At 38.1% G+C, this 20,967-nt stretch overlaps 1 protein-coding gene across 2 annotated transcripts in view; it reads left to right on the top strand.

Annotated features, from left to right (window-relative positions):
- sema5a (sema domain, seven thrombospondin repeats (type 1 and type 1-like), transmembrane domain (TM) and short cytoplasmic domain, (semaphorin) 5A) overlaps positions 1 to 20,967 on the top strand; it is a 216,660-nt gene that overhangs the window by 85,326 nt on the left and 110,367 nt on the right. For both annotated transcript variants that reach the window (XR_011927715.1, XM_072450696.1), the window contains exons 3-4: positions 13,758 to 13,857; positions 19,102 to 19,147. Coding sequence is in view for 1 of the 2 variants with exons in the window: in XM_072450696.1 (XP_072306797.1) it covers positions 13,758 to 13,857; positions 19,102 to 19,147 (146 nt within the window). In the remaining variant the exon portion in view is untranslated. The remainder of the gene's footprint in view (positions 1 to 13,757; positions 13,858 to 19,101; positions 19,148 to 20,967) is intronic.

The following is a 20,967-nucleotide window of genomic DNA, read 5'->3' as shown; positions in this document are numbered from 1 at the left end:
GCATTATGTCTGGGGTGAAATTGACTTGAAAAAAGCCAAGGTCATTCAGTGCACAAAGATCTGGCTACATTTGATGATTCCCATTCTGTACTTTCCTTCCGAGTCTTTGTCAGGTCCATTGTTAGCGGCAGCAGCCCTCATCGCTCAGAGCCAATTGGGTGAAATGAACTAACAGCTGATAACATGATACAATACTCCGAAATGGCAGCGCGTAGTGTGTCTTGAGGGTTGTCTCTGGTCGTTGGCGATGTGTTCCCTAATGCGCCACTATGGCCCATTACACTTCATGGTGGAAATAATGCTGTGGCTGAAATATAGCAGCGTTAAAACAGAGGGTCAGAGCTACTGTTGGCATCAGACGTGGATCAGGAACATAAAAGCATGGAAGAGGAGGAGACGGCCGGATTTAAGAGCGATTGCACCGTTCCCTGGTTATAAATTGTGGTGTAAAGGTATATTTGATGATTATGTTTTGTGTTAAATCCGGAAAACTCTTTTTTTGCCCTTATTTTAGAAACATACTTAATAGAAACGTAATACATACAATACAGAACGCTTATATAGTACATGTGTAAAACGATAATTGATTATAGACGCGCAGTTCAAAGAAGTACGGACTAAGATAAAATAAGATAATCCTTTATTGTCCACACATGGGGAAATTTCATTGTTGCAACGCAGGGAGATACAGAGGAAAAGAACAGATCAATAGAAGGACTCTTATAAACAAAAACTCCTATAGACAAAACCTCCCATTTCCCAACAAGGGATGGAGGGAAAAATAATAAAGATAAAAATTAAAAATAAATAAATAAAATATAAAATATAAAGGTATAGCTGATTTTGCTGTTATTCACTTATTTGTACATAACAGACCAGTGCTTCTGCCGTTCAAAGTGCCACCGATAAGAAAATATATGAAAACCAGGTCAAAAACAGTCAAAATCTGTTTATCTTGAAGAGACTGAGGAAGACTGGGACGTGGAGAAGGAAGTGAGAAAGCAAAATAAGTTCAATGGAATTGGCAGGATTGTGGCAGCTGCATAGTCATTACATTCACTAATATATTCACTCTAATACCTCTTGGCACCAATCCTAACCTATTGTAGCGTGACTTCCAGGTAAATCTGAGGAACAAAATAGCTCACATTGCAACACGGACATGGAATTAAAATGTGCTCGCTAACCTTGTTTTAATGGACTCTACCTGAGCTTTTGTTGCCTCCGTGTTTAATCCATTGTTTAATTGAAGTCTATTCCATTTCTCCACCAGCCACATAATATAAGTTAGCGCAGCCTTTGTAAAGGTGCTAAACTGTTGGTCATTTCCATTCAGTCATTAAGCTGTCCATTAATCTCTGCCTTGAATGCTATATCGCACTTTCACTTCGTGAAAAGTCTTTTCATGTCTTTATGATAGTCTTTCATCGCTAACAAGCACAAGCCGAATTATTCTCCTCTTTCTTCTTTTTGCTTTAGATGCAAAACAGCCATGAGTCACTGTATTCCCAAACACAACCACACACAGGCAGTGAAGCGAGAGAGAGCTCTTGTTAAGGCTATTATGCTTCTCTTTGTGAATCATTGTGCTCCATGTAATGTAGAGTAATCCCTGGCTGTGCAGAATGGGCATAGCGACAGTGCAGAGGCTGCTTTTCAGGTGAGCGGGGAGGACTACAAACCCTTAACTGCGCCTCTGTGGAACATAACAGCCCAAACATAAAGCTGCACCTCAAGCATTGGCCGGACCTAAAAGAATTATACATGCGCCAATTTCCATTTACTCACTGCACTGCTATATTTATATCTTCTGTTTAATATGACTCAAGGAAACTAAGCTGTAAGCACCTGAGGTTTCACTTAAAAGGTTCTCTTTTCCTGGGAAAGGGTCAGTCTCCTTTGTCTCCACGGAGATGCTATTTCTGGGCCTGGAATGTTCCTACGCATGACATTAAACATGAAACCAGGCATTACTCCGCAGATCTGCCCTGTCACTTGGCCTTGTAGTGACACCTCCATGGAAATAGATATGTTTAATTCCATACTGCAGGACGATCCAACAAAAGCAATAATATCTCCATGGAGACAAGCAGGTGGCAGACAGTCCACCTGAAATGTCTCATAGTCAATCGGTTTTCAAGTTATCTTATGGAACGATTCACAGACGGACAAATTGTTGAGGATGATTCATTCATTCATTAATGTTTTAATTTACACATTGAATAGACTTTGGACAGGAAGAGGAGGAGATGGGAGGGATGAGGTGACTGATGGTTCTGTGGCTGAAATCATGCAGATGATTCAACTGCTGCATGCATCTGAATTAGGAAGATGAGGCAGGGAAGAGAGAGTGCATTTATATGAATTACTTGGGAAGTAGTGGTATTTTCAGTACAGAAAGCTGGCTGGTTTGGCATTATTAAAGGTGCACTGTGTTTGCCTGGGCTCCAGAATATACACGTTTCCTTATGAATCGTGAGTCCTCCAAACTGAACCGTGCTGTCAGGTTATTTCAGTGACGCGTGTGAAACAGAGGAGCTCATTGGTCGTCTATCATATACAACAAAATCAAACTTCTCTCACCTCAGAAGTACAGGGTTGTGCTTTGTCCAGGGATTCCTTAGAAATCTGCAATGTTTTTCAGTCCTGTGATATTATTTGCCTTTCTTTTTTCCTTGTAAGTAGCCTTATGTGTTTTGATACAGACCATGTGTATCACTTCCCTCTGAACTCACAAAAACGCTGACCACTGATGTTGATTTATAAAAGAATACAGAGAAATATCATTCTGGACTTACTAGGCAAGCACATGTCACTTGTTATTGCTTTAGAATGTTCCACAGTATGGCCAGTGTTGGTGAATGTGAACTGAACGTACTGTATTATCACCGACTGTGAACGTGTTCCTTCTGGTGTCTGTGAACGGCACGTTAATTTTTTTTAATTTCGTTCAATAAGGTGTCAGATTTCTAGAGACTTCCAGGCGAAAAACACACCGTTATGTTCCCCAACCAGAGCCTATAACTGGCAAGTGTGAGAGCTCGGAAGTGGTAGAGGCCTATAGCGCTATTGCAGACGATAGTTTTCTCGTCTTGCACCGCACTGCACATGCGCATTAAAACAAAAAGCAGCATGGACGCGACAGTAACAGAGCAGCAAGGAGTCGCCCTACGACCAATTACGTGAGTTTTATGATAAGGTCGGTGAGGATGGGAACAATCTAACATTTCTTGGCAAACTTTGCCCAGAAAGTTTTCCCTCATGTTTTTGTGAATATACTGTGGGGCTGAAAGCTGCAACTGCTGCTAGTGTGAGCTGAATGGACAGCAACACATGGGGGACAAGTCTGTCCCTTCAATGTGAATGTAAATCCTGGGTAAGGATTCAAAATTGGATATGAAGATGAAATCTGACACATAGTTTCAGCATTAAACTAATACAATCATTGCTGCCTGTGGTTGTATATTGGCTGTGGAAATAATTTAGTAAAATTACAGCATAATATTGAAAAAAAGAAAGAACTGAACTAGTTCATTTTTTGGAGCTGTGAACTTAGTTCAACATTTTGAATTATGAACTATGAACTGAACTAGTTCATGTAGAAAGTGAACTTTCCCAACACTGAGTATGGCATTAAACGTATGTACAGTATCTTTATGGAGACGAGCAGGTGGAGTTAGAGTTAGAGTTGAAGTATTAACGTGAAGTTGGTAATGTTAAAGGTGGAATGGACCATTTTTTGGCCCAAATCTGAGTCTTATTTCCTCGTGGTGTGGACTGCCGATTAGTCCTGCCACGTATCAATCATAGGACGCACCTACCGCTCACCTGCTGCCTCGTTCTGGCTTGTCCCCAGGAGAGCAGCACGTTTCCTTGTGTCTAAGCGCATGGATCTATCATAATATAGTTCCCTCAGTGTACAGGACAAAATTAAGACAGAGAAAGACAGTTCGAGCTGACTCAGAAGAGACGGAAATCTACGGGAGACGAGAGATGCGATGCGATCCGTCGCGCTAATAAACAAACGCACGTCTAACCGCGAGGCTTGTCTCTGCTTCCGCTTGGGGGCAGTGCGCATGCGCACTTCCGCTTGAGTTCTCAAATCGGCAAAAAATCTTCCATTACGCCTTTAATTTGTTTTAATAACAACAAGTTCAGTAAAACATTGTTGCAAATATTTATTGTCAAATGTCTTTTTCACGAGTCACATTTTCTGTTGTCTCCAGCTAAGCTTCTCTTCTGCTGTGTGACCAATGCTGTCCCCATTTCCTGTCCGTCTGTGCCCAACAAACAAGCAAACAAACACTCTCTTTCCCTCTCAGAGGAATGTGAATTGAGCTTCACAACATGACCAAGACAATGAGCCAAAATATGTGTCAAAATTAAAATATTTGTACATATTTAGATTATCAATTTTTTAGACCAAAGATAATTCGTTTTATTAATTGATCTAAGCTTACATTGATGATCCAGCCACCGATGTCTTCTCTCATACCTGGCTGAATGTTTACTGTGTCAGGGAGGGCATCTAATTAAAAACTTAAATCTGTGGTAATGCTCTGAAATATATTGATTTTCTTTGGAAATATGTGATGCTATTTCCTCTCTGGTGAAATGTGCTCTTGAGCTCAGTCCTTGTCACTGTAAATTAGGACGACATGATGTCTCATTACATTAAAAGCAACAAAAGTATCTTATGGTATTGTGCTTGTTGACAAATGTACTACAACTATATCCCCACTTACTTATATGTAAAAAGGAGATATACAGGAATTCTTAAGAGTCTGGGAGTTTGTCCTGGAACACATTGGAGAGGATCATGCCAAGACACTTAATTGTTCCGTTTATATGTTTTGGATTGTGTTTGGATTTGATTTTCTGTATGCAAAAAGAAAAGAGGCTCAAAACTGAGGCAGAAGAATCAAAACTTTGCCAAATCAATGTGTGGATCACTGAGCACTATGTCGCCGAGGATTTACTGTTGCCAGCATGGAATCTACTTTCTTCTCCCCAGAAAATTGGGAAAATCTTAGCACATTTACATTACAAGCCGATCGCACAAAAGACCGATTTCGCTTTTTAGCTGTAACGGAAACTGCAAAATGTGTTGATGAAATGAGAATGACATCCTAGGGGATGTTCTAACTTTCACTCAGCCGCGGTTCTGTCATGTCCCGTAATCAATGGACAGTTTGTGCGGAGCTAAAAACAGAAGTTGAGTCAGACGTGTTCGGGGGAGTTCAGCCTGTGGTCTGGCTGTGGTCATGACTGTCCAAGGCCATAGTGTGCGAGTTACTATGACAGCTCCTCATTCTGTCTGTATATCGTTGCGGCTTCGCTGTGGATGGGTGTGCCTCTCGGGATTGTGGGTAATTCTGATTTGGCACAACACTTGTCTGACAGAAGTGCTACTGTGGTGCGAGCCTATAGTGGCCCGTAAAGACCACTTTCTGCTTTCTACAGCGGTTTGGACAAATGCTGGGTTTGTGAAAGAAATATCGTTTTAGCATAAACTATATAGAATGTGATCCCCAAAAGGTAAAGCCTCCATACTTTCACAGAAACGGGTCTAAATATAGAGTCCGGTGGAAGTCTGTGCAGGGAAAATGACCTCCATAGGCTAGTATAACGTACTTTTGTAAAGAAAAAGAGAGGGAATAATCGACAAATGATAAAAACAAACAAAAAATAGTGGCCTTTTCACAAATTGCTAAAGTGAATAGACCTCCTTGTTCTCAGCGGAACACTTAATTGCTTGATATGCAGTGTGAAGTATTACTTTCTGGCCCCTTTTTCCAACGGAGTGAACACTTCAAAAAGAAAAAGGTCAAACTAGAGATAAGTAGAAAAACCTTTATTTGTCTCACAATGAAATTTGCTGCATTGCAACAGCAGAGAACAAAAGCAGTTCTCTCCATTTTATTTATAGCACAGTGTTTCTCAACTGTGGAACGTGTACCATTGGTGGTACAGAAGCTTGTTTAGAGTACATTTTATTTTGTATTCCACTGTTTGCTCATTCTTGAATAATTTCTCTACTGTGGCAATATTTAAGATCTGGTTTATCCTTTATTTAGGCCTGGAATAGTCCTGTTATTGACCCGATCCAGTGGGACTCGAGAAGCCTTCTTCTTTCTTTGGTGGTACTTGGTGTTAAAAGATTCAGAACCACTGAACCACTATTTAATACAAAACTTCAAACACTCAACTGTGGGGGCCTTGTGGACATTGGGGGACAGAAGCTCAGCGAAGGTCTGTGAAATATCTTTATTTTGGCCAACATGATACCTCGCGTGTCCGTATGGACGAGATTTTTCCTGTTTGGTAAAAATTGGTAACTACACAAACGGTCCACACAGAGACGAGCAGGATTTCCTGTACATACTGATTTGACGTCTTCTCCGTTGCACCCCGTGCATCTCATTTCCCTGCGGAAATTATATGCAGGAAGTAATCCAAGCCCGAGTGTTTCTGAAGAATATGAATGCCAAGAAGTATAAAAAATTATAGATGAGGATTCAAAAAGGTCTATTCAAAAGAGAAGTTCTTAAAAACAAAATAACATAACTAAAATTGAATGTAAGTACTTAAAATTAACATTAGTTGGATAAATAAACAAAATTACTATCAGGAAACAAGGAATTACGCACAATAATATGTGACTAAGTGATCCAGAAGATATCATTCTAACCATTAAGACAGTTATAGGAACTTAAAAAACACATAAACACAATTAGTTATTCAGAAGTGACAGTAGAAGTTAGTCGAAATTGCTACTTAAAAACAGCTAGTCTTTGTATCCTGGTCTGACACTGGCACAAACAGGACACTCTTTTGTAACTGTCAGATTTCTTAAATGAGAATGAAATATATTCCACTCTCCCTCCCCCTCCAGGACTCATCAGCACTGGTTGTGTTGTTGTAGTGTAAAACCCTGGAGACGTCTGCATCAGTAAAGCACACTTAACGAGAGCCCCTGGTGGAGGCTGTGAGGCATTTAAAGGTTATAAAGTGTGCAATAAATACAAGCTTCACGGGCCGAGCGGGGCGCGTCTCTGCGGAGGGGCCACTTTTACTCTTTTACCGCCGCACACAAAGCCCGCGAGTTTTATCTACCCCCAACGCCACATGAGAACGACGCAGGCGCTAAAAAAAAACAAATATGATCGATCCGTGAACAGAATGGGCTTCAAAGTCTATCCAACACGTTTTAATTGGTCAGTTGGGACAAGAGCTTTATTTATTATGGAAAATACCTCAAGACAGAGTGTAACGGCGGCTACTATGTTCCTTTATGTTCGGACCCATATGCTTTACTTAAAGGAGCTGTAACACTTTTTACTGTATGGCTTTAAACGTATCTTTGAAAATATACCAACAATTACATAATGCACCTTTAAGCTCAAATGTGTCATCAGAATGTTCAATATTCCTGCAAAATAGGGTAAACAATGAACTGACATCTGATCTAAATACTGATGTTTTTTTTATGCCTTTACAACTAAAAAATAAGAAACTATTTCGATTTTTCAGGGTAGAAATATCAGTTCTTTTTTTTTTTTTTTCAACAGAATCAGAAAAGGTTTATTGCCATTGCTATTGAACAGAATTCACAAACATAGGAACTTGCAAAGTGATAACAAAGGATGGAGGAAAAAAATACATATTCTATTCTTAAAATTGTATTGAACTTCACAGATAATATAATATGTGGTAAAGTTGGTAATGTAGGTAAGATGAAAAACGTATGCGCTCAACATTTCTGTAAGAATTATGAAAGACTATAATGCATCATAAATGCTTTGTGTCTTTCATAATGTTTTATTAAATAAACAAACAATAAAGAATACAATCGTAAATGCCTTTAAAGCAGGCTTTGACGTCACTTTTACTTTGACAAAATCATCTACATTTTGTATATTTTGTAGGGCTGCCACAATTGATCAATTGATTATAGAAATAGTTGTCGAGTAAATAAATAATCGTTGACTGGTCCAAACACAGACTCCAAAACATGCCATGAGCTGAGAGAAAATATTTAATTATTCAGACAGAGCAGGAATCACTCAAAAATGACACGGTAAATGTTTCCATTTTGTGTTTCTGATGAAAACATCTTTCTCCACCAGAATGTCCTCAAACGGATTAAGTTCAGCTTTATCAGGGTAAAGTTGTGTAAAAATGGTATGTCAGGCTCCAGGTGCAGTCGGCCACAGTGTCGAGAGTTTGAATCCCAACAATTTACAGCATCCCCCATTTCAAACTGTCCTCTCTTGTCTAATAAAGCCTACGGGCCAGAAAAATAAAAAATAAAATGAAAAAGATAATAATTCGCTCTTTAAACTTTCAGTCAATGCACTTTTGAATTCAGTCTTCAAAAGAAGTTTCTTTCTCTCTGATCCACTGAACCATTTTAAAGGTTATCAAGTCCGTTCAAAGCATCAAATCACGAGTTTCTTTTTGCACAGCTCCTCATCACGTCAAGGAGAGTGTTGAGGGAAAATACAATTACAAAAATAAAATTCACAGTTTGGTAAAATGTTTTATTCAAACTTTCTGGGCCCAGTTGTCAAAGATTTTCAGTTTGTATTGTAGTATTGAAAGCCATTGCCTTCTTTACAAATTCCTCCCTCATTGACTTGTGCCTCTAGTATTTGGACATAATTAATCTTTTCATTCAAGAGCCTGCTGCCACCTCCTCTCCACTCGTTTGCTCTTGTTTCTGAATTGCTCGTGCGTGTTGCCATCGCCGTTCGCTTTGCCAGCTACAGAGCACTAGAGTTCCCAGGCTGCCAGACTGCAGACTGGCGTGGCCTCTGATGTCGGCTGTAAATATTTATATACTCTTGTCATTTTTGTCAAATCCAGGACTAACAAACGTGACGTGATGGTGTGGTCTATTTCAGGGCGAGGAGGGATGTAGGGTTAAGGGGATGAAGAAGCAAAGACGAGCGAGACATACTGTATCATCCCGGTCGGTTCCACTGCTGTCAATCAGTTCATTCCTACAGCTCTTTGCATACAATGTGCAGATGTGATTGCATTACTGTATGTATGAACATGGAAGACTCTTTGCATGAATCTTTCTTTTGGTAAAGTAAAGTGTATTGTTCATAAAAGCTGGTTTTCAGAACTGGCCACTGTTACAGATACAGCCTGGAGACATGTGCTATTTGCGTGTGTCCATATGGGATTCAGCGAAAGATTCATGAATTATTGTTGGAATAATTTCAATTTTTTTCATCATATTTTTCTAACATCTGGTCCTCTATTTACAGGATTTAATTCAAGACGATTTTAGCCTTGAGTTTATTAGGTTAACTATTGCTGCTACTTCTTAAAGGACCAGTAATACATAACCTTAAGCATTTTTGTTTCATTTTAGATGGCTTCATTGTGCTACAAATGAATAAAAAACTGTAAACCGCAAACCTGACTCATAAGTTTGGCCTCTAACTTGTTTCCACGGAAATGTCTTTAATTTTGCTTTGTGATTCTACAGAATGGCATCAAATGTATCTTTCAATTTCCAATGAATTATGCAGGTGACGTTTCACCTTCAGAAAGTTACATACTGTGCCTTTAAAATAACATTAAGCAAAATATTGTTGTAAAATATCGTCCCACAATAATATCATGGGTTGACACAATGTATCGAATTGCAAGTCACTTTGCTTAAATGCACTGTTTTGTTGTAACAGCTAAAAAAAACTACAAAGATCATGATCCTTTGCTCTATTTCTTTTAAGAAGAAATAACAGTTATTAAGCACTTTTTGATCTTTGAAATATGACAATAATGGTTCACACCAAAGACTCGTCAAGGCAGGAAAAAGTCTAGTTTCTATTTTTTCTTTTTTAGTCTCTGCACAAGATCACAATAAATATCTTTCCATAAAATAAATACCTTGTTAACATAGTACTGTGAGAATTGCATTACGTTAGATTCCTACTCAACATTTATCCTCTTTCAATTCCGTGCCATAAACAGACATTAGAACACAGACAGTAACGTCTTTATAGTTACTGCATGTTGTATGACACTTTGGTGGTCTTTCTTATAGGCCCGTAAATCCTGTTTAGTTTAATGAAACTCTCACCTCCTCTAGTCCCCTTTTCCCCAGAGCAGAAGCCCTCACATTAAAGCCCCGTCTCCCCCTCGCTCCCCCGTCTCCCCCCCGCTCGCCCGTCCCCCCTTCGCTGGTGGTGGAGTGCGAGAGACGGTGCAGATTTATGGGGAGCTGCCGAGTTCTCCGAGTGGTGTCTCCCTCAGGGGCTGCTGGCTGCATTTGTATGCCAGGAATCCCTTTCAGTGGCACTAAAAGCAAGCCCAGAGATTGGCACGTCCAGAACTCCTAAACTCAAATAAGCAAGACTGAAGCCATTGCTGCAAAGGAATGTGGAGGGAAGGTTTGTCTTATTTGATATAGTTTAGCTTTAGGTACTGAGAGGATGTTATACAGTGTGTCAAAGTGATAAAGTATCCACTAAAACTAATCATCACCTTGTGGCAATAGTTTATATTGCTTTATTGTTAGAAATTGTATGAGGAATAGTTTTGTTTTGTTTTTTGGCTCATAATTCACCTTTTCAGGAAAATGTCGTATTGTTTTTGCTAATTACTGACTATTCTATTGAACCACAACATAAGTAAATCATCATTTTACATGTTGTTCATTGTAAACCGTAATATTGCTCTAAAACAGGTCCACTGACTTCCAAGCTTCAAAGGGACATTTCGCCATAACAACCAGCAGATTGGTTTTATGTTATGTATCAATGTGAAATTTTTATCGAAACATGTGTCACTTGAAGTTTTAAATTCATCAAAAAATATCGCTAAGTACAAGGATGTGGGCGGGGATAAGAGTTAGGTGAAAACGGGAGATCTCTGAGCTCTCAAGCCACAGTTGTAATCTGCAAGTCGCGCTGTCAAATTCTGTACTAAGGAACATAATCACATTTTCAATACCGATTATCGATACCTAATATACGTAATATTGCTCTTTTTCACATTTTGAACACGATATAATAACACTTCCTTTATGAAATATTGTGATGTTATACTATTTGTGTTAAAGCTCACAATCCTTTTAAAACTGTTCAGGAGAGGTCAAATTTTGTCCCATTGAAGTGATTTCTTCTAGTATTGATTCTGAAATGAGTATCTAGTTTCAATTCTAGTTTTAGTACCGATTACCACCTGATTTTTGATACTTTTTACAGTTACAGGATTATTCAAACATGCATAAATCAATCAAAACGAGTGATCTAATGACGAGGAAACATCGTTATAACCAGGTTAAACGCTAATTAAGGGCTAATTTTGCCTAACATGTCCCTTTTAACGAAGAAATCATTGACAAATAGACATTTTATATGGGATTTTCAGGCTTTCGTACAGCTGCCATAATTTTATCATTTGTGAGGCTTTGGAGTGTTCACAGTTTCTATATGCCTGTCGAACAACAATGCTATTTAGCGTGTAGCATTCCCAGTCTAGAAAAAGACTGATGTTTTTGAAAGCTCCTCTCGGTTCTGTTTCCCTTTGAATCCAAAATCCCATATTTGTCACGGAGCCCGGAGTGCGTCCTCTCAGCAGCAGTCAGTGGAGAGAACGCCGCTTTCATGAAACAGTGTCTGACAGGTGCGCTTCAACACAGCCCATAATGTGTTTGGAGGAGATGGAAAGCTCTCTGGTAAATTTGAAAAAAAAGGGAAGGCTGTGATGTATTAAGTTCAGAAATAGCTCGCAATGGGAGTGATAAATGAAGAGACGCTGTAGCAACCACTGCCGTGCAAGTGCTTTGTAACAATCACTACTGTGTGCCGACTATTACCATGAATGGAAGTCGTGACTACACAACACTACATTATCTAGCCCACAATAAGAAAATATCTGTATTTTGAGGTTATTTTTCTGGTTCAACTCAGTTTTATTTTGGACTTGTTTGCGTTTTCTGTTAGTTGTGTTTTGATATTTCGTTGTGTTCTGGCAATAATTGATTTTTTGTTGCAATGTTTATGTTTTGTTGTGGTTATTTTAGTTCTGCATTTCAATTGATTAACACTTTAGTTGAGGTTTGATTTTCAGACTAATGTGAAAAGTTTAATTAAAGGGCAGAAATATCACTTTATTACGAGGGTTGCACCGATATATCAGCCCAGTATCAGTGTCGGCCAATTCATTGAGTACCATCAATTTCAGTCTAAAACTATGATATCATGTGTATTCTAACGGCACAGTCTGTAAACTTTAATCAAAAGACCCAGAAATGACAAAGTTATGTAATAATTGAGACATGTTTCCTCAAAATAACTTTAGTGTGAGAGGTTTAACGATGGAGAAGAGACAGAGTGTGTGATCAGACACAGTCTGAGGAGGAGCCGCTGTAACAGTGACAGCATCACGATGACGACACGGACCGGAGGTTCAGAGAGGCACTTTAGTCTGAGAAATAATATAAATTAAACAGGAAATTCACAGAATGGAAAATTGTGAGGGCTAATTTTAATCATATATTATATTCTATAGCCTATCTATATCCAAACACAGAGCTAAATAATACGTTTTGTTTTTCAAACCTTTTAATTTTTTGTGTTCTAACTTAACATTTTAAAATATGTCTGATTCTTAATTCAAAATTCAGCAATATTTATTTGTTAAAAATGTAAAAAGTATTCAAAAGTACCAGACAAAGTATAGATTATATAATATATATATAATGACATGTTTTTTGATTGAAATTTTACTTTTTTTCATTTTTAATCAGGTCTTTTTGTAGCATTTTTTTGTTGTTGCTATAAATAATACACTCGATATTCAAATGTTGCATATCTTCAAAACAGCATTCACAATATGATCTTCATTTTGATATTCTCACTCTTCAAAGCAACAAGTCGTCTTTTCTTATTGACAATAAATGACTATCTTCTGTGTGCGCCTTGTCAACGCTGCTCCACTCTTACACTTTTCCCTTTTGTGTAACTGAACACCACATATTTTTTTTCCCCAAATACAGAATATGTCCTATTAAACTAAAACCGTTACAAGCGCATGACAAGTGATGAAGAGAATGATTGATTTCGCCGGAGTAACTTATCCTATCGAGTGCCCGGACTGCAGACAGGCAGGGCACCAGCCGAGACCCTGCCATTCGATTGGTCAGGGGTTAATGGGCCGGGCGCCATGACAACAGGCATGCAGTGGATAAGATGTCACAGTCTGTCTCCGGACTATCTTTGGTCTATCTCTGCTGTGGACTCGAGGTGTATTATTGAGTTTGACAGAAGAGTCACAATGATTTAGACTTGAAAGTGATACAGGACGGTGGATATATGGAGTCACCAGAAATTGTGCTCAAGTTACAGTAACGTTGCTTAAAAATAGTATTACTCCAGTAAAAGTACAAAGTAGAGGATCACGTATATGTCATGGCATTGCAGTTCTGTCAAGCGCACATAATTCTTGTTTAAATAACTCTTGTATGTTCAGATTGTGGTGATAAACACAATAAACAAGTGGTATTTAAGGCTTATAACTAGATGTAAATAGGTTAATCCTGGTGACAGTGTGGCACACAGCAGATGGGCCAGACGTGGTTGTAAATTTCACTTTTAAAAACATCACTACGAGCGTCCTGTGTGAAATTTACGGCCGTCTTGAACGCAGCTAATTCATGTGCAGCTGTCATCCTCCGTCATAAATCCTGGGCCCTGATTGGCTAATGCTTTTGTGTTCTGTGGTGTGATTGGCAGAAATGGAGCCATGGTTCTCACGCTTCAAGGCCGAGGGCACGGTGGATTACTCCCAGCTCACCTTTGACCCCGGACAGAACGAGCTGATTGTTGGAGCACGGTAAGACAACTACTGCCTGATGATGTCTTTGCTGCACTGGTGAATGGGATTACTATGTTTGGGATGGTCAAAATGATCATAATTTGGGCATTTTTTGTGAAATAGAAATCATACTAATGTTATGATATGCAAATGTTGGTCTTTGTGTACAGATATATGAAAGTACTCAGTGTTCATATCAGCTGTAGTTGCAGTTTTATCGGCTCAAAATGCATGTGCCAAAGTTTTTGTAAGAGCCGACTAATTAGAAATATTTTAAAGCATACTTCCTCCTTTTGCCGTTTGAAAATGAGTGTCACCAGAGTTATGACAATAGTATTTACTCTTCCAATTATACTTACGTGTCTTGATGTAGTCTCCTTGGTGTTTATCTCGCCAACGTAATGATTGTTATCTCAAAAACAAAAACAATATTTTCACAGCCTTACACAGCCTAATTAAAAAAAAAAACACACAAAAAACAACACGTCTCCTCCTGATTTCTGCCGTGTCCAGTCACCTGCATCTTCCATGTGTTGGACTTTGGTTTCGAGTGGATGCATTTCAACCGTGCGTTCACTCATCTGAAGCTCTTTAGCTCTTTAAGTGCATCCTTCACAGACTTTTGAGTGAGAGGCATGGACGTGCACAACGCTGCTTCCTCGTGGAGTGTGTTTGCTGCTGTTCTTAATGGCATGTGCTGTCAATAGAACGCGGCAGTACAAAGTGAACAGAAGAACAGAGCAGCCGGGAGAGAGAGAAGGCCAGAAAACAAACGAAAACAAGTGGGAATTATCTAATGCATATCCGTGGCTGTAAAAGGCTGATTTGAGAATGTGTATTTATATTTCATAGGTACTGCTGCGATACTGAAATGTCCAACTCAATTTGTCACTGAGGAAACGATTTTAGACAATGGAACAACTCAAAATTGTAGTAATTTCTTGAATATACAATGTGATCTTAAACTAGTTCTGAGGTGCAACTTATATGTGATTGGTTGTTTTCACACTGGCAACTGCATTTTACATGTTGATTATTTTCACACTGACAACCACAAGAGGGCGCTCTAGGCTCTAAGCGACGAAGAAGAAGAATCTGCACTTCCTCTACCTCTGGAGTTTGTGGAGTTGTTTAGAAGTGACACAGAGGAAGAAGAATCCAATGGATTTAGTGATTTGGGGTAAAACTGATGCTTTGGTAAACTTGTTAGCATGTTCTCTATGCTATAGTTATCTGAATAACTGTTCATATGCTACGTTAACATACCAGACACAGTTGGTTGTCTGTGCATGATGTATCTGAAGGTGTTATATTAGCATACGTACACCTGTTCACCACGTTCTTTAGTCTGTTATTATTTCAAATTGCATTTCAAGATGAGATGTCTTGGATTTGATCAAATACATTTTCCCAAGTACTCCAGTGCAACTTAAATATGTTTATATAATATGTCTATTATATGCATTTTTTGCCTGGTGCAACTTGTATTCTGGTAGATACGGTAAATAAAATAATTCTGAAAATGTACTTTTTTTGTCTCTTTTGGGGTTTTTTCAAGTTCTAGGTTTGTCAAAAGTATTGGAAATCAGATACTAATCAATATTAAAATTGCATACTCCTTTGAGCAAGTATCGGCAGTAAAAACAAATCACAAACCGGACTTAATTTGGTATTTTCTAAACAGTTTTAAAAGGATCCTGAGCAGAATAAGTACACAGTAGGACCACAGAGTCTAATAAAGAAAGTACTTGGTAAGTCTTTTTTCTGAAACCTTGACCTTTGTATCGATATCAAGTTTGAGATTTTAGCATCGTGACAGCACTAGTATATTTACAGATTTACATTCATCATCTGCAAAATAAAACTAAAACCGATTTTTGTTCAAAGCAATCCGTGACACTAAAAGTAATCTATCGACGCGTGTCTATGGAAGCGCTCAGAAAATCAAATAAGACATTTGGTTGAATTGTCAGCGGAGATGTGATGACTCAAGTGTGAAAGTGATTCGATGGCCATGTCTGAAGTATGAGTGATAATGGGGTTAAGCAGTGATCGATGTAAATATCAATACAGTAAAAAGGAGCGGCGACCCTCAGCTACTCTCCTAGAGGCTGGGTCCTGGGTATGTGCAACAAAAGACACGTGCTTGACACAAGAAAGACTCATTTAAACAGATTTGCTCCCTGCACTTTGATTGGAAATACCTTGAATGGTGCTTTTGTGTCTTTCTTTGTGCTGAAAGGGAAAAGTGTTCACATTCACAGCCACTCGTACTTCCCATTTAAAGAACATTTTTTTAGTGTGTTAACATCCCGGCTTTGTTTACTCAGACAAACCAGAATACACATATAACATAGTGTTGATATAGCATGTTTGGAGGGCTGGATAGAGTAGCCAAACTGTGTACTCAAGTAAACATAATGTTACTTTGAAATAATATTACTCAAGTAAAAATAATAAAAGTGATGGTTCAAAGTAATGGTAGAAAGCACTGAGTAACAGTTTGGACGTAAAACATATTTCTACACATTAAAAATATGATTACTGATTGATGAGTTAATGTAATCGGACGATGAGATATTAAATAATGCACGGATTCTGGTGTTTTCAAAGAATCAACACAAAGATTGCAAAAACAAATCATGTTTGAAGCGTCAAATGTTTGAATCATTTCATATTGTCAACATAAAGATTCTGTCACCTGTATATTTACTTACTTAGAGTGAGAAGAGTGACCAAAACTCAAGTAAGAGTACTGTTACTTCAAACATTACTCAAGTAGAAGTAAAAGTGTGGTGTCAGACAAGTAAAATGTCTTCAAAAACTGACTCAAGCAACTAAATACTAGCCACTTCTGCACAACTCAAACAAATGAGCAAGATACATTCAACTAAACACATAAGAACATCTGTTTTTAACCGTGAGAAACTGCGTCTTGAGTTCGCACATGCTCAGTACAGCACCAGAGGTCAGAATGTGTTACGATTATTGTGATGGAACATGTGTCCACACCTGTCAATAAAGATCTAATGAAAACAGAAATGAAAATGATAAGGGGGAAAACGTGACAATTTAACGATTATTCACATGTAGTGTCTGAGATCATGACCCAACAAAAGTTTAATTTTTAAATTGTATTCCCATTGTATTACACGTAGTGCAGCTTTTAAAAATGTAACCTTCTGAATGACAAAATAATCAACAAATAAATTACTTTACTATTACTATTTGGTATATATTTTGGATTGATTTAAAATGACATAAGGGTTAGTTTGAGTTTACATTGAGTCACAATTATTATTATTTGAGTTCTTATGATTATATTAAGCCCTAAATATTCAAGATGATTAATTAACCAAATGTGATAATGACATCTCTATGTATCAGATTTGAAGACAGACGTCCTCCCTGTCGCATAACACAATTAAGTCTGACTTCATACATTTGTTTACAATATATGGTTTCATTATTTCAGACCATGATGCCGGCTGTATTGTCCTGGCTTCCCTCTCCCAGACGCTTCATCTTTCTCCTCCACTGGAACATTTTATGAATAGAATGTGTTTTATGATGTTTTCAGACCAATATTTGCTGGTTTTATCTTACACAGCATCTGATTGTGTTTGTATTACCCTCGTATAGTGGTAAAATTATATTTTAGACGGGTGCACTTCTCTTTCTAAATATTTAATTGCAGCCTGCATGTGTTCTAATTTAAAGTATTTGTATGTAATCATTGAGTTGTCTTTTGACACATAGTTAATGACAATAAGGCGCTATTTTCTCAGAGCAGCAGTTTAGAAAAGTTGCTGGTGTCGCTGAAACTATTTTGTTTGTGCCTCCAAAACGTAAAGCGCATTGTATTCCAGGATAAGGAGCTATTAAAGTAAGCTTTGTCTGCTCCCAGGCTTTCATTTCCTCCAGTTTCAGTTGTGTATTCTCACATATTCACACTTTACATTCTCTTATGCCAGCGTCTCAGACGTGTGGTGAAACTGCAGGAGATTAGACAAAACCTTTACCTTTTTTCTGCTTATATAGTGCATTAAAAGTGTATTCGCAATTCATCAGAGGTGTGTGGGAGGTTTAAATGCTTTACTCAGCTTCACCTGATAAAAATAGACAAGAAGGAGGAGGAAAAAGCACCCTTTTGTTCTCAACTTCAGTGAAAAGAATACAATCGTATCAATATCTATGACATTGGATAAATTAGATGCACTCAGTGTAATACTATGACAACAACATAGTAATTAAATTGGAAGTTAGCGCAACTTTAAAAGCCACAAAGTTACAGACTTGTTAAAAGTGCATTAAGTATTGTATAATTGAAGAATGTACTTTATTTTGTTACAAAGTCAATTACAACAGACATTGTTTAAGCTGAGATATTGCAAATGAATTAGGGAGAAATAGATAAACACATTTTAGAGCTGCATAATAGTGTTGAGGAAATGTATTACACATATAAACTATATAATATTTGAGCCAGGTTTAAATGTCTTGTTTGCTTCTTTTTTATGCATTAGATAAAAAAACGTTTTACTGAGCGTCTTAATTAATTAGTATTTCAGTAAACTAGATCTTACTGATGATTGCCTGAATTTCATCTCAATACATTGAATTATTATTACATGTTTCTGTTTCATGATTTGAATGGAAATAGACACATAACGGTTTAAATGATGATGTAAGTTGATAAATGAAATAATCAAACATATTTAGATGATCAATAACATAATCATTTTAATAATTGTTCTATCTCTAATGCTTCACGTGCTTCGATTACTACAGAAGTATTGCCACCACAAGACGTTTTTGCCCAATTATAATTCTGCATTATTATTATTACTACAGTGTATTTATATAGTGCTTTTCCACCTTCAATCAAAGTTATTTAATGGCAAGGCAAGTTTATTTGTAGAGCACATTTCATACACAAGGCAATTAAAAGTGCTTCACACAGCAGGAAAAATGCATTAAAATCACAAAGAAATTACAGAAACAGAAATGCAATAAAAATAACTAAATAAAAAATAACTAAATAAAAAACACCTGGCAGGCATTCCAGACACTCCAAATGTCTGAGGTAAATGTAATAAGGTAATTATTACAAATATCAATTCAAAATGTTCCAAAGTAAATCTCTTTCCTGTCGTCCATGATTCACTCGCTCCTCAAACTTTCACAGACTGATATACACGTAGCTGCTTTTTTGTACCAGACCAGTTTATTTTGTTCACTGGCCTCTATCTTGTTTTTCAGAAATCACCTCTTCAGACTGAACCTGGGGGACCTGACACTGATCCAGGTGAGCGAGTCCCTCCAGCTCCTGAGTCTGACTCGGGGACTCACACTTCACACACCTCACTGCCTCAGAGGAACCACAGAAACACACCGTTACCGCGGCGTCCTGCGGCTCATATTAGTTACAGTAAAGCAGTTTAGTGTCACTCGTCACAACATGTTTGTGATTTATTCCCGCTGTGACTTTGTAAAGCTTAGTGCTGTGTTGATATCTTGACATTTGACTCATAGTGTGCAGATTCGGTGTAGGGCTCTACTATAAGGACCATGGTGTGGCGCTTTTTAAAAAACTATGACGTATTTCTATGATCCGACCAAATATTTGACCTAAACTGCACTCACAAGACGACAAGCTCAAAGTATTTCATGCAAAATTAAATATCTGTAAAGAAAAGTACAAGTAAAGGGTAGAATAAACACCCAATTAAATCCCAAATCCTCAGAATCCCAGTATAATAATTAGTCGATTAATAAATGTTTTGGTGGACTAATTGACTAAACGACTAAAGCTATAAACAGGTCTAATTCTGTGATGTTTTAGTTAGCGTAAAGCGTTTGTAAAGAATATTATTACAAGTTATCAAGATTTAAAGACTTCAATCTAATATCAAAGCTTGGATAAATGTCAAGTTAGTCAGCCATTAATAAAAAAACAAAACTGTTTTGTCAAACCAAATTAGGGATTTTTTTGAGCTTTGCAAACACATAATAACATTTGATCAATTCCACTTCAAATTACTATCATAACTGGCCGCTATTAACAGGTCAATCTTAAAGGCGGTATGGACGATTTTTCGGCGATTTGAGAACGCAGGCGGAAGTGCGCATGCGCACTCCCCCGTGCGGACTGATACAACACACACGTGCGTTTGTTTATTAGCGCAACGGAGCGCATCGCATCGCTCGTCTCCCGTAGATTTCTGTCCACTTCTGCGTCAGCTCAAACTGTCTTTCTCCGTCTTCATTTTGCCCCGTACACTGAGGGAACCATATTATGATAGATCCAGGCGCTTAGACACGCGGAAACGTGGGGACGAGCCTGACGCGGCTGCAGGTGAGCGATAGGTGCGTTTTATGATTGATACGTGGCAGGACAAATGATTTATCCACGCCACGAGGAAATATCATAAAAAAAAATTGCTGAAAAAAATCGTCCATACCACCTTTAACTAGCCTTTCAAAAGTTGCTTTGTTTTTACAAGTTTGTTTTTTCTCTGTGCCTTTTGAATCCCTTCATCAGGGATGAATGAAATCTTATGTAATACATAAACTGAATTCTATGGAAGGCTCTGTTTAGCAGATTGACCACTAGAGTTATTATTGTTCCCAAATATAATTGACACCAATTATCCGTTTCTCCATTTGTGCCATTTTTTTAATAGACATTAGTCTTGTCAAACCCATACCCTCCCACTGAGCAAAAACTTTTACAACCCACACAATTACCCGACACACAGCAGCACATCGAGGACTTTTCTCTAGGTTGTACCCGCCAGGATTCTTTGATCTTTGTTGTTTGCCATTTACACCCCGGAAAAACCATTGGAGATAGAGCATAGAGAGCAGAACAAAGCGGGCACTGGGGGGATTGCATTGATACAAATCCTTCTGGAATAGGAAATGAGAAAAAAAGAGGTTGGAATTTGCTGGATAGGATGAAATAAAACGTGCAAAACAAGAGGATTGGAAAAGCCGGGAGCGCCATACACACAGCAAGACAGCCAGCGATGCTCCCTATGGCGTTAAATGAGGATACAAGCTGGGCTATTCTTTTTGAGGACCCTTACTGTTCCACACATGCTTTTAAAAGATGTTCAATGTGCT

This window comes from Eucyclogobius newberryi, unplaced genomic scaffold (genome assembly GCF_026437365.1).
Source record: "Eucyclogobius newberryi isolate DKJ021-1_F unplaced genomic scaffold, fEucNew1.0.hap1 SCAF_18, whole genome shotgun sequence".
NCBI classification, from domain to species: Eukaryota; Metazoa; Chordata; class Actinopteri; order Gobiiformes; family Gobiidae; genus Eucyclogobius; species Eucyclogobius newberryi.
Note: the sequence above shows the minus strand (reverse complement) of the source record. Positions and strands in the feature narration are given on the sequence as shown.